A 13,162-nucleotide genomic window follows, 5' to 3' on the forward strand; every position below is an offset into this window, starting at 1 on the left:
ATATGCAATATTTGTTATTTACACGTTATTATTATAATTGTGCATATGGGTGGGTAGAATATGAAATTAATTTTTTAAGAAAGACTTTCCCTACAAATTAGAAGTATAGGGAAAATGTAATGGCTGCCCGGTAGTCTACGCCATTCCGCAGCAATGAATACAAGCCAGTTTCTGCTTTGACGTCTTTAATGCCAAGGGTCATGTGGATTTTCTGAAAGTGCCCTATTTAGTGAGATCGGATCGGTACTTTTACAAAGGGAATGAAAGTCTTTTACGAAGCATTGATACAGAAAGATTATAAACTCTTGAAATGGTTAACCTTAATAGCGAAAACAATTAACACAAACAGATTTCAGATAAAATAATATTATTTTATTACTTATTGCAAAACAGGAAGATGATAAGCTCGTCTGAATATTAAATTTAACACTAATAATACACTTCTAATCAAATGAAGCCTTATTTGATGAGTATGAATCTTCAATAATTTATTCTTAACTTGACTGTCTGAAAATATAATTTTCATTAAAAAAATCGCTAAAAAGACTGTGTCTCACTAATCGCTACTAACCGAAATGATTTGAACATGGAATAACACACGGGCCATCTAGAAAAAAATACTTTTAGAATTTTCAGATAAATTTCCACAACCATCAAGTAAAAGAAATTGCTAAGTTTTTGAAAATTACCATGCAATTACGTTTCTTTAATAAACAGAACTGCTTTTGGTAATTTATTAACTTTATTTGTTTTAAAACTTTTGTAACTTTTGCAAAAAAAATTTTTATTTCTCTTGGTTTTAGTTGACTAAAAGTATGTGGTCTGTTTATCTCAGGAGTAAGGAATGTTGAATTTTCTATTTAGGTTATTTTGCTAATTAAAAATTCGCTCTCGAAATTCTTTGTTCTTAGAATCACTTTTAGGTATTTCACCATCATAAAGTCGTCAGCCCTAAGACTGGTTGGAGACGCACCTCCACTATTTATTATCCTGAGGTAATCTTCGCATTTCCCTAAAACTAGAACGTCAAACGTCCTGAACTATTTGCGAGTAGTGATCTGATCTAGGTCTACCTCTACTCCTCTTAACTCCTGTTTCTGCCTCTAATATGCTTCTGACTAACCCTTCATGCCTGAGAAGGTGTCCTACCAACCTATTTCGCCTATTTCTTATTGACTTCCATAGAGCTTGAGGTACTTAAAAGAAGTTATTTACAAATACTAAGCAAACATTTAGGACTTTCTATAGTTTTTATCAGATTTCATTGGACAAGTTTTCACGAAAACCCACGAAAAAGAATGAAAACAGAAAGTGTTTGTATTGACTTTATCAATTGCATTCGTTATCACTCTCACTAACAGTTCTAGTATTTATAAAATTTAGTTCGTTTAAAAATTTGTTATCGAAGAATTAACAGGTTGATTGTTAGTTGTTTAAATGTGGCCAGAGAACGGTGCTTGACAAAGAGGTATTTAATGCAATACCCCCCAGATACCGAAGACTTTATTATTAGTTATAATATTATTCGTCCGTCCAATTGTAACTCCTTGTATTCCTCGTCAAAAATCTTCTTTAAAGTGGAGATCAAAATTATCTTCAAATGTTTGTGTGCGCGAAATTTTATTAATTTCTGAAAATCACTATCGAGTCCAATTTGCTAATTTCTTCTAATTATTGTATTAATTCGTGATTGTCGAAGCTTCTGATTTTTTGTATTTATTTTAAAAGATGAAACTTGTATTTTTCAAAATTTCAGGTGCTGCGATATGCACAATAAAAGACCAATTGTGTATGTTGCTGTTAATGCTTGTCAAATTTAATCTAAATTAATTTGTTATTAATACTAGCCTGTCGTACCTCAAGGATAATTGGTTCAACCTTACAACTGTTTTATGAATTTATGTTTTCGATTCTAATCCTAATTTGTACCATTTAAAACGTTCATACACTTTAGCTACTTTTGATGTTTTAGACTTGGTTTTCTTTCAGATGAAATATTCCATTACTGATAATTTTTACCGCTAGATAAATAATGGAAATCACTTCCTCAAAAGTTTTACCTTGATGTATTTAGTACAAAACATCGATTTATATAGAGACCGTTTTGGTGATTTGAAGACTTGTGTCTTTGTAAACTTAGTTCCTTTCTAATTAAAAAAATAATCAAATTGGTATTTCACATATTGTACTTCCTACTAAAAAAAATTGAGAAAATTGTTTGTGTCCACATTTTTTATCTTTTTGAAAGCACTCCTTTCGGTATTCTTATTTAATTAACATTTTTTAGTTTAAATGGTACTAGATTCTGGGGCAAAAAAGTAGTTCATTATTATCAATTTCTTGATAAACGTTTCATTTTTATATTTTTGAGATAACATAAATTGAATAAATAACATTACTTTTAAATTTCAACTAAAAAGTTTACGTTTTATTTTAAACTGGTAAAGTAGGCACGTTTTTACGGTGAATTAACAATATGTTATTAAAAACTCTCATAGCCAAAGTTTTTAAAATTTTTTAAAACGTTTAAACGAACTATACAAGGTTTGATACCCTTGTTTAAAAACTCTAAAAAACTCTTTTTTATGCAAAAAGTGTGCAGCATACATACAGTATTACAGTAAACAGCCTTTTTAATTCTACGATAGGTATTAATAAGAAGATTAGAAATTTTTGCTTGTTTTTATAAACATAAGTAACGGCAAAATTGCCGTTTTTAGGAGAGCCTAGGGAGGGGAGATGGTCTCCGTGGTTAAAGTACTATATAAAATATGGGCTGTAAAGTCAGAACCCTTAAAAAATAATTTGGGACCTCCCATTTCGTTTCCATCATTTACGATTATGACGTAAATTACCCAATAAACTTATAACTACTTCAACTTCGGGGCAGTTACGGTGTTCTTGTCAATAAAAATATGGGTACGCTGTACGGGTGCGAAACATGGACAGTGGGCGCGGCGGAATATAAAAGGTTAGAAGCCTTCGAAATGTGGTGTTATAGGCGAAAGATGAGGATACCGTGGATAGAGAAGGTTAGAAACGAAGAGATAGAATAGATAGAAGAATAGGAGGAGAAGACGCCTTCTCAGACATGAAGGTCTAGTCAGAAACATATTAGAGGCAGGAACGGGAGTTAGGAGGGGTAGAGGTAGACCTGGATTAGATTACTGTTCGCAAATAGTTAAGGACGTGGGTTGTTCTAGTTTTAGGGAAATCCGAATATTGACTCAGGATAGGAAAAAGTGAAGGTACGTGTCCAACCCATCTTAGGACTGACAACCTTATGATGATGAAAAATATTTGAGCCTCTCTTCAATTTTAGACCCAGGTCTGTAATTATTAGGATAGCTAAGTTTTATAAGAATTACTCAACAATGATTTTATTCGGTTCAGTCAAGTTCTTTTGTGAAGTTTACTATTGACAAAAGGAGAAATAAACATAAATAATTAAATAATAAAGTAGAATTCTGCAGCTGCTTGCGTTGCAATTTCTGGAATCCTGATAACAAAAGGAGTATTGAGGCAAGCTTGAGAAAGGTCCAAAACTATTTCGGTCTTCTTGTACGCGATGTTAATTAAATTAAATGTGTCCGTGTGTTTCTATGCAACTTTAAAGATAATGCATGCATTCTTCTTGAAACAGCTGCTGTTCGGCTGACAGATTTCTCAGTTGTGCCTAACGAACATTATTCGTTTGCTCAAAATATACTCCAGAAATTCCTCTCTGCTTTCTTATTTCAAATAAAATTAATTCAATTTTCAAGATTGTAAAACGAGAATGTTAAAGGTAACTATTGTGCAAATGTTGTTCTATATGCAATATACTTACTTAATATTGCATTGAAAAATATCGATTGGAGTAACTAATTAATTATTATTATTAATTTGTTTAATTCATATACGTATATAATGTCATGTAATGTGTATTCCATTGTTTATTTAATAATCAAAAGTAACTTATAATTCAAATTAGATAATTGTAATGCAATTCCTTACTAAAAATAAGTTTTGCAACAATAGAATGAAACAGACCCCCAGGACGCTAGTCCTACCGGTATTTGTCCGTTATATTTTTAAACCGTGAAAAATCCAAAAATTGTGATTTACGAGGGTGGATTGATAAGTTTCCGGCCTGACCAAGAAAAACAAGGTTTTTAAAAATTTTTTTTTTTTATTTCTCAACATAATCTCCTCCAAGGCTGATACATTTCTCATAGCGGTGTTCCAGTCTATTAATGTCATCTCTATAGACTGATTCGTCAAGCTCCTCAAAATAACCATTTACAGCTTCGATTACTTCTTCATTGTCCGCAAATCTCTTACCGCCAAGCCATTTTTTGAGATTAGGGAACAGAAAATAGTCACTCGGGGCTAGGTCTGGAGAGTAAGGAGGGTGCGGCATCAATTCAAACTTTAGATCGTTGATTTTAGCCGTCGCAACGATTGACGTGTGCGCTGGTGCGTTATCGTGATGAAACAAGATTTTTTTCTTCGCCAGATGAGGTCGTTTAATTTTCACCTCGTGGCTCAAACGTTGCAATAAGTCTGCGTAGTATTGACCAGTGATAGTATTACCCTTTGCAAGGTAATCAATGTATATAATACCTCTTGCATCCCAAAAAACAGTAGCCATAACCTTGTTCGCCGAAAAAATTGTTTTTGCCTTCTTTGGAGTTGGTTCCCCTGGTCCAATCCACTGTTTAGACTGTTCTTTGGTTTCAGGAGTGTAGTGGTGGACCCACGTTTCGTCAACGGTTACGAATCGACGCAAAAATTCGCTTGGATTACGCTTATACAATGACAAATTTGCGGTAGAAATGTTTTTTCGAATCAATTTTTGGTCGACTGTTAGCAAACGCGGCACCCATCTTGCACAGAGCTTTTCCATATGCAAATGTTGGTGCAAAATATGTTGCACACGTTCATATGACATCTTACAGGTCTCAGCTATCTCACGCACTTTCAATCTGCGGTCTCCCAGCACTATTTGATGAATTTTTTCGATCATATCTGGAGTTGTGACCTCAACGGGGCGTCCTGAGCGAGGCCCATCAGAGGTGCTCACACGACCCTTTTTAAACTCGGAAACCCACTGCTTAACGGTTGAATATGACGGGGAGGATGTCCCCAGTGTTGAGTCCATCTCTTTTTTAATTTCCTTCGGCGTTAACCCCTTCAAATAAAAGTATTTGATGACAGCACGATTTTCCTGCTTTTCCATTTTTACGAAAACCACAGAGGCGTCTTGTTCAGCGTGCTGTCAAACCTACACTAGCAAGGAGATCGGGCTGAAACTATAGCTACAAGCTATCCAAGGATGGTACTATAGAATGTCACCTCAAGGTAGGCCTAGTGGCGTCATCTCTTGGTTAGGCCGGAAACTTATCAATCCACCCTCGTATTTGAAATACTTGTATTTAAAATGCAAATACAGAATATAAAATACCTATTTTTATCTTGAATGTAAATACTTTTTTGGGAAAAGCATTTTGTATTTTATCAAAATACTTTTCCAAACGTATTATTTATATATAAAATGCAAAATACATTTTTCGCGTTAAGTTTTGCTAGTATCACAGATCAAACATTATATAAAATGATGAATGAAAGTTGTTCACATTGGCCATTGAAGGTAATCGAACCTTAAAAAGAGGACCAAAAGTTATGCCTTTTAATTTTTTAACTGAAGATAGCCCAAAATATTCGAAACTATTTGTAGACAATCTAAATTATTGGATCGATAGTTTTTTGGATTCAACGTTATGATCCATGGAATTTTGAAGTTCCAAAAGGATATCAGCACCTGTCAAATAACCACTTATCGTACCTTTAGCAAAGAACTACGAAATCCTAAAATGTAGCATCGTGCTACAGATGGCGTTCATTGTGCCGTTTGTAGTATTTTCTGAAACGCACTGTTAAGACAGCAGGTAAAAGTTGGTCTGTGTTCTGTCGGAACTGCCTACGACGCGCTGATGAGATCCAAAAAGATCGAAATCGCGATCCGTATCTGGCAGTTTCGACAGAATACAGACCACTTCGAATTATTTTATTCGATTAAGCTAACGTGCCTATTACGTTGAGTTGGCTACGCCAGGATTCGTTTTCAGCAAGTAGATATTCACACAAGTGGACCTTGTTGAAAAATACGTAATCCTAAAATGTAGGATCGTGCTACAGATGGCGTTCATTGTGCCGTTTGTAGTATTTTCTGGAACTACGAAAGTTTACGAATTATAGCAAAACAATATCGAATTGATATACGCTGTGTAAAATTAAAAACTACAAGATATTGTGGTGTGTTAATAAATGCGTATAATTCAAAATTCTTAGAAAACCACTTATTAGACGAACCCAAAGCTAAAGAAACTATGGATTCCATTTTTTTCTCTTATTGCAATGTGTAAAAGATTAGAATCAAAATGGGGTTGTTTTGATATAATAATTGAAGTTGATTTTACATCAATAAAATTATTTGCAACCCTATTTTGGCTCTGATGTTTCACGCTAAACAAACTATTTTGACATAAGTGTCTTTTTCCCAATTAAAACGGGTGACAAAGGCAAATAAGGAAGCATATAGACGAATTATTTGTTGCTGAACTGAAGAAACTATAACATAAAGATAGAAAAACTATATCTCAATCACTTCAAACAAAAAAATACGAATCGTACTTAATCTTCGCAGCTGGTGATATAGTGCAAACACCACTATGAGTATAGAAAAACTCTAATATTCTAGTCCTACCGGTATTTGTCCGTTATATTTTTAAACCGTGAAAAATCCAAAAATTGTGATTTACGAGGGTGGATTGATAAGTTTCCGGCCTGACCAAGAAAAACAAGGTTTTTAAAAATTTTTTTTTTTTATTTCTCAACATAATCTCCTCCAAGGCTGATANTAAAATAACAAATCAAAAAAGTATTTGCATTTTGCTTTTAAATACTTTTAAAAAAACATTTTGCACGTCTCTAGAAAAATCACCTATTTAAAAATATTAATGTTTTTTATTTCCTTTAAGTGCTGCTAGCTAAAACCAATTTTTAACAGCTACTCTAAATCACTTTTCATGTTCTCAGATAGGGACGTCTTATAGATTTTATAATGTAAAACTATCTTTTTTTTAATTGCAACATATTCTTAAGAGCAGATATGGATGTGGGTAGCAAATTTTCCGACTTAATAAAATACCACAAATGACGTGGTAAACGCGATCTGTAGTACAATGCTACATTTAGTGGAATTCATTATGCTCAACAGATGGCGTTTACCGCGTCATTTGTGGTATTTTATAAAACGCACTGCTAAGACAGCAGGTCAAAATTGGTCTGTGTTGTATCGAACCCGCCTGCGACACGCTGATGAGATCTACAAAAACCGAAATTGCCATCAGCGTCTGGCAGTTTCCACAGAGTACTGACCCGGAACACATTTGTTTGTTCTTAAGCTTAGAACGTATTAAAATTTATCTATTTTAACAGCGAACGCGTATTCCTTCTTCAAAAATGAACTACCTCAATCTCTTTCTTTAATGTTCGTCGTGATTTTTGATACTTTCATTAAAGAAATATATAAATAAACAAAAAATAGTTTTTTTTTATGGGAAAGACACAAGAAGCGGCCACCTTTGATTAATGCCCACCACTAGTTTTATGACGCTGGTAGTCGTCATTTAATCACTTGTTTGAGCCACGGGTAATAGTTAAAATTAGTTATAACATATTGAGAGGCATAACACAGATGTTTAGACCACTGATTAGCATTCGGGAGGACATCAGTTCGATTCCGGGTTCAAAATTCATAGATTTCCTTACGGTAATTTAGATTTTAGGCAATCTTCTTCTCATAGGAAGATCAACATTGCAAATATTTTATAGGCAACGGAAATAAGTGAAATAAATGGAAAATCCCTAACTATGTAAAAAATTATTTGTCCACGATTGGACTAGTCCTGAAAGTTGCCGAATGGTACGATACATTGTAAAGAGAAAAAGTACTCAAATTTAAAAAAAAAAAAACCAAAAAGTGTATATTTTAAATGGTTTGAAAGTTTACAACGCCACTTTCAACTATCTGAAAAATGTATCTCCGTATGAAAATTCATTGTTTTTTTTAAGTAATTGCAAGATAGATCCACCCAGACATATCGCTCGCGATCAACAAAAATCCTGTATTAACAAGCAGTTTACTATTCGTAAGCATTAGAATAATACTGCCAAAAACATATTTTCAGTTTTGCTTGCATTATTTTCTCTTACTACGTTTTACGCAAAATTTTGAAATTATCTACGTAATATATAAACATAAGCATGCACTGAATATAGTTTGGGATAGGCTTTTTGGCGTCTGGCCAAAAATATCTCGTAAAAGCCGTACGAATTGGATAGTAATATTCCTTAATATTTTACCCACGAGTATACGGTTGTTTTAGTTTTTTTTGTGAATACTTCTATGGTGCAAATACCTAAAATTAATTGGTACAAATATAAACAATAAAAACAAACGATTTCAAACTGAAAATGTTGCTTATTAGAAAGACAAAATTAGTTTCAATAGTCATTAAATTTTGTTAATTTAGAAATTGTCTACCACTGAACTGACATCTCCTAAACCGTTTTCCGCCTTTTTATGGTTTCGTTAAGTCAACGAGGAAACTTTTTTCGGTGTGTCTCTGTACGTTCCAGCATTTCTATCCCATCCTCTCATTTGGGTGTACCTATATATCTAGACGTATAGATTAAAACGAAATTTGGTTTATGGGGGTAGGTTAATGACCCAAAAACAAAAAAGATGTTTTTTTTTGGCTAAATAATTTTTTGGCCCTCTTCTGTACAGTACGAAAAGTGTAGGTACTAATTTCTTTGGGTATTTTTTTTCAATTTTGTTATTATTAAGAGGCCCTCAATTTTAATATATTGGTTAAAAATATTCTAAAAGTTTTGCTGAATGTATCTTTTGGTTGATACCACCATTGAAAACTACAGGGTAATTCACGAAGTTACCTCGCCACTTAAGGAATGTTTTCCAGAAGTCATTTGAAGTAATAACGTTCATATTAACAACGGTCTCATTTTCAAAAATAAGTGAGTTATGACTAATTGCAAATTTTGCACTTCTAGTTTTGACAATGTATATATAAACTCAGTTTGATTTACAAAAGAAATAATTAATAATCAGTACATCTCATGATGTTAAACGTTTGAAATGTCCATTACACACAGCACTTTAATGAAATTAGTTGCGTATTTTGTATCGGATTTAAATCCGAGGACTTGCTGGGCCAAAGAATTGTCTCCAGTACCCCCAAATAGTCGCAATTAAAAAGAATGAGGAGGTACACCACCCTGTTGCATTGATTTTTTCTTTATGTTTTCGTGGGACAGCGGAAATCTTCAAAAGACACACAAAACGCAGACCTATTTATCTGTTGCCTGATTTATGAATTACCACAAACAGCGTGGTCAACGACATCTGTTGTATATTGCTACATTTAGTGGAATTCAAAAATATTCGAAAAGGTCTATAAGAATATCGACTTATCGAACTGAATTCACAACGTAATTGAAACCGTCAGACGCTGATTGCGATTTTGACTTCATCGGATCTCATCAGCGCGTCGTAAACAGTTTCGGCAGAACATGCCGCGGATTCAATTCGACAGGTTGATATCCTAGAGGGCTAGAGCTTAGAGCTACCATCCTTAATAACATTTTGAATTTACTCGTTTTGCATAATTTTTTACATGTATATGTATTTATACTTTAAATATGCTTTGAATATACCTTTATGCGGTTGTCTAAATTGTCTAATTTCCTTATTTTACTGAATCGACATAAAAAAACTAAGACGATAATAAATTCTTTTTAATAAAATTAATCAAATCAAGCACTTGATTTGTTTTATTAATTTCACCTTATTAAAGGATTGTGTGCAGTCAATATTACACAATGTAAATATAATAGACGATATCCTAATATAAGAAAAAAATTCTAACATAAATGTAGTAAGAAAAATTTTAGATAAAATTGAATTGGGTTAGTAGGGATTTCATCCTAAATCCACGCGAAAATTAATGGTACCTAATTTGTTTTTTTTATGAACACCTTCTGAAATACTTTAGCAGAGTACCTACATCATATTAGCGGACTCATCGGAAAATTATCTGTTTTAGTATTTCGAATCGATGATGAATTATAGAGTAATTACTAATTAAAATAATTTATCAACCAGAACATGCTTTCTTAGCGACAGGAAGTAGGTAATTGTTTTTTCAGTTGACTGCATGTATATGCGCGTTTCGTTCTAGAACCTTATTGACTAAATCGATTTTGATAAACTTGATAAAAATTAGATAATTTTGAGTTTACAACGACATGGTAAGGCCGGCGACCCATTATAATCAATATGGCATACGCTAGCCGTCATAATTAATACATTGATATTATAACACAGTATTAATCTTTGAGAGGGAGAGTGGAGAACGCTTATAGTCTTAGGAACTTATACCCTATTACTGTTGTTAATATTACGAAAATAAAAATTGCTAATACAGATAAATAGTAAAGTGTTGATTTTCAAATTGTAGGTTTTAGGTGCGATTTTTAGAAAACTTACGTGTTTTATGCATATAGTAATTATTATCAACAAAAACTTTTTAGCCAAAATCTTAATTTTAATTTTTACTGTGTACATTATAAAGAATTTCACAGTCATATTTCTTTTTCGGTTGTTAGAACATACCGTATGAATGAGATTTGCATTTGAATAATTAATTGATAAATATTTAACGGAAGTCTGTAGTTAGTTTTATGCATGTTAGAATTTTTTTAAACGATAAAATTTTACGCACCCTAGCAACTTTTCTAATAGAAACTGTCAAATCTAATGATGACTTTTATTTAACTTTTTTATGAAATTATTTTTCGTTCTAGGTTTTAATGATTAACAAAATAATACTTTTATAAAGAAAAATCACTTTTATTGTAAAAACAAAATACAAAGTCAAAAATCATGCTTATTAATAAACAACAAAAAATACTTCTCCACTAGTATGGGAGTTGCTAAAATATTGAAAATAGCTTCAAAATTATTCTCATTCTGCTAACTAAACATTTGAGAGACTTTTCTTTTTGTTAAATAAAAATTATAAACTGGTTGGCAAGTCAGATGTCTTTATAAGATGATAAAACTTGCCAATACTTTTTACTTCAAAACCATAGTTCTTAACTTCTTCTTGGGCATATTTAATTTCTTCTTCTGTTAGACCTTCAGGTAATTTACATTGCAAAACCCCAACACTATTCTTAAAATCCTCGCAGAATTCTTTAAGTGATTGTTTAAAATCTCCCATGACATTAGCATTATCATTTAATTCCTGATTTATTTCATTATTTTTAAATATTGCCTTTGCCAATGTAACTTCCCTATTGTAGGCCTCTCTCTTTAAATCTTCAAGTTTTTTAAATTCCTTATAAATTTCAGGATTTTGTGGTTCAACTCTCTGGGCATCTTTTAGTCGTTTAAAAGCCCAATCATATTCAGCCAACATAATTAAGCTTCGTGCATTATTAAAATACACTTTGGTAGGTACTTTTAGGGATGTGCCCTTACACATATTATAAATTATATTAGCATTTTTACATGCTTTCCTTGGTTCTGCCATTTTGGTATATGTGACAACTATATTACTGTAGAGTCTCAGTAATAATTCTTGCTGTTTACCTTGTTGTTCATAATTTGGAATATTGCAATATTCTAACTTTGAAACAGCAGTATTATATTCTTTAACTGCTGCTTTATAGGATCTTTTCGAAAATAAATCATTACCTTTAGCACAAAGGGCATGTGCTAATTTATATACCTCTTGAAATTTGTTTTTAGATTCATTATCCAGATTATCATATGTAATGGTAGCTCCAGTGTCGAGGAAATTTTTTAATTCAATTTCATATAAGATTGTTGCATTTTCTGGAATACGCTCTAAACAACCCCTTCTGCCATAAGCATAATCAGGATGAACAAGGAATTGGGACTTTTCATTTATTTTCATAGACTGCACTGCCATATCTAATCCCAAGATAACTTCTCCATTATTCAGTCTAAATGTATAGGGTCTTTTACGTGCATAAGTTGAATCAAAAGGCTCATCTTGGAATTCTATATATGCGTTATAATGAATAGTTACCTGACACAGATCAGGTAATGTATCACCATAGCCCTTTCTCAAAATTCTCTTTTTCACCTTTCCATTCTCAATTAGATTAGTAGATTTTTCTTCGACACACTGAAACGACTGTCCTGCTTGAAACACGTCTTCGTCTTGTATGTCTAACTCGTCTAAATACGCTGCTATATCTTCTGGTTTATAATACAAATCCTCTTCTTGCTCCTTATCAAGAAGGTTATCGAAATTTACTTCAAATGTTGTTGGATTTCCAGCAATTAAGTCACTAAAAGGCAAATTGTTGTATATTCGAAAACACAGACATAACCACAACTTACTCTAGATTTATCCCTTCTTTTAATTTTACATTTACAGGTGAAGATGAAGACGACTCTTGATCTGTGTTGTCCATTGCTAATACAATTGCTTATCAATCAACACTTTTCAAACTATAATTTTGATAAACATTAATTTAGAATACCACAGCAACTTTGGTAAAATAACAATTGTCAAATCAGTAACTAAGTTTTAAAGAGAGCATATGCGCATGTCAACCACTCAAAAATCAATTCTACCAGTGGCGTAACAATAGTAATAAAACCGAGGAGTATTATAAAATAGGGGATAATAATGTTACGTGTTTTAAAAAAGTAGTTGTTTTATTTTAAAAATAACTTCAAAAACACAAAAACTTTGAAAATTGGAGGAGTTTGTAGCTAATTTAAGTAGTTTTTTTATTGTTATTGTACAGTTTAATGAAAGAAATATGTCTTTTTCTTATTATCCCTAGCACCATATCAATTACTTTTCAGCAAGAGTAGGTATCTTTTATAAACATATTCAACTGCACCATGACCACATACCAAGCTAGTTTACACCACTAATTGTAACAGTTTAATTTAATTGTAAGCGAATTCTCCACTAATAAAGCGAAGGTAGCGGCGTTAAACTTTTAGGTGTAATTTAAATTGAAAGTTGGAAATTAAATTTAAAGTCAC

At 32.4% G+C, this 13,162-nt stretch overlaps 2 protein-coding genes across 2 annotated transcripts in view; one reads left to right on the forward strand and one right to left on the reverse strand.

Moving 5' to 3' along the window:
• LOC108742590 (ALK tyrosine kinase receptor) overlaps window positions 1-13,162 on the forward strand; it is a 51,543-nt gene that overhangs the window by 10,442 nt on the left and 27,939 nt on the right. The gene's annotated exons all lie outside the window — the stretch shown is intronic.
• Window positions 10,981-12,698, reverse strand: LOC108742591 (inactive peptidyl-prolyl cis-trans isomerase FKBP6). Its single transcript, XM_018477857.2, has 2 exons — window positions 12,503-12,698; window positions 10,981-12,450 (listed from the first exon to the last, which is right to left on the reverse strand). The coding sequence occupies exons 1-2, from the start codon at window positions 12,574-12,576 to the stop codon at window positions 11,145-11,147; spliced, it is 1,380 nt and encodes a 459-aa protein (XP_018333359.1). The 5' UTR covers window positions 12,577-12,698; the 3' UTR covers window positions 10,981-11,144.

This window comes from Agrilus planipennis, unplaced genomic scaffold (genome assembly GCF_000699045.2).
Source record: "Agrilus planipennis isolate EAB-ADULT unplaced genomic scaffold, Apla_2.0 scaffold205, whole genome shotgun sequence".
Taxonomy (NCBI): Eukaryota; Metazoa; Arthropoda; class Insecta; order Coleoptera; family Buprestidae; genus Agrilus; species Agrilus planipennis.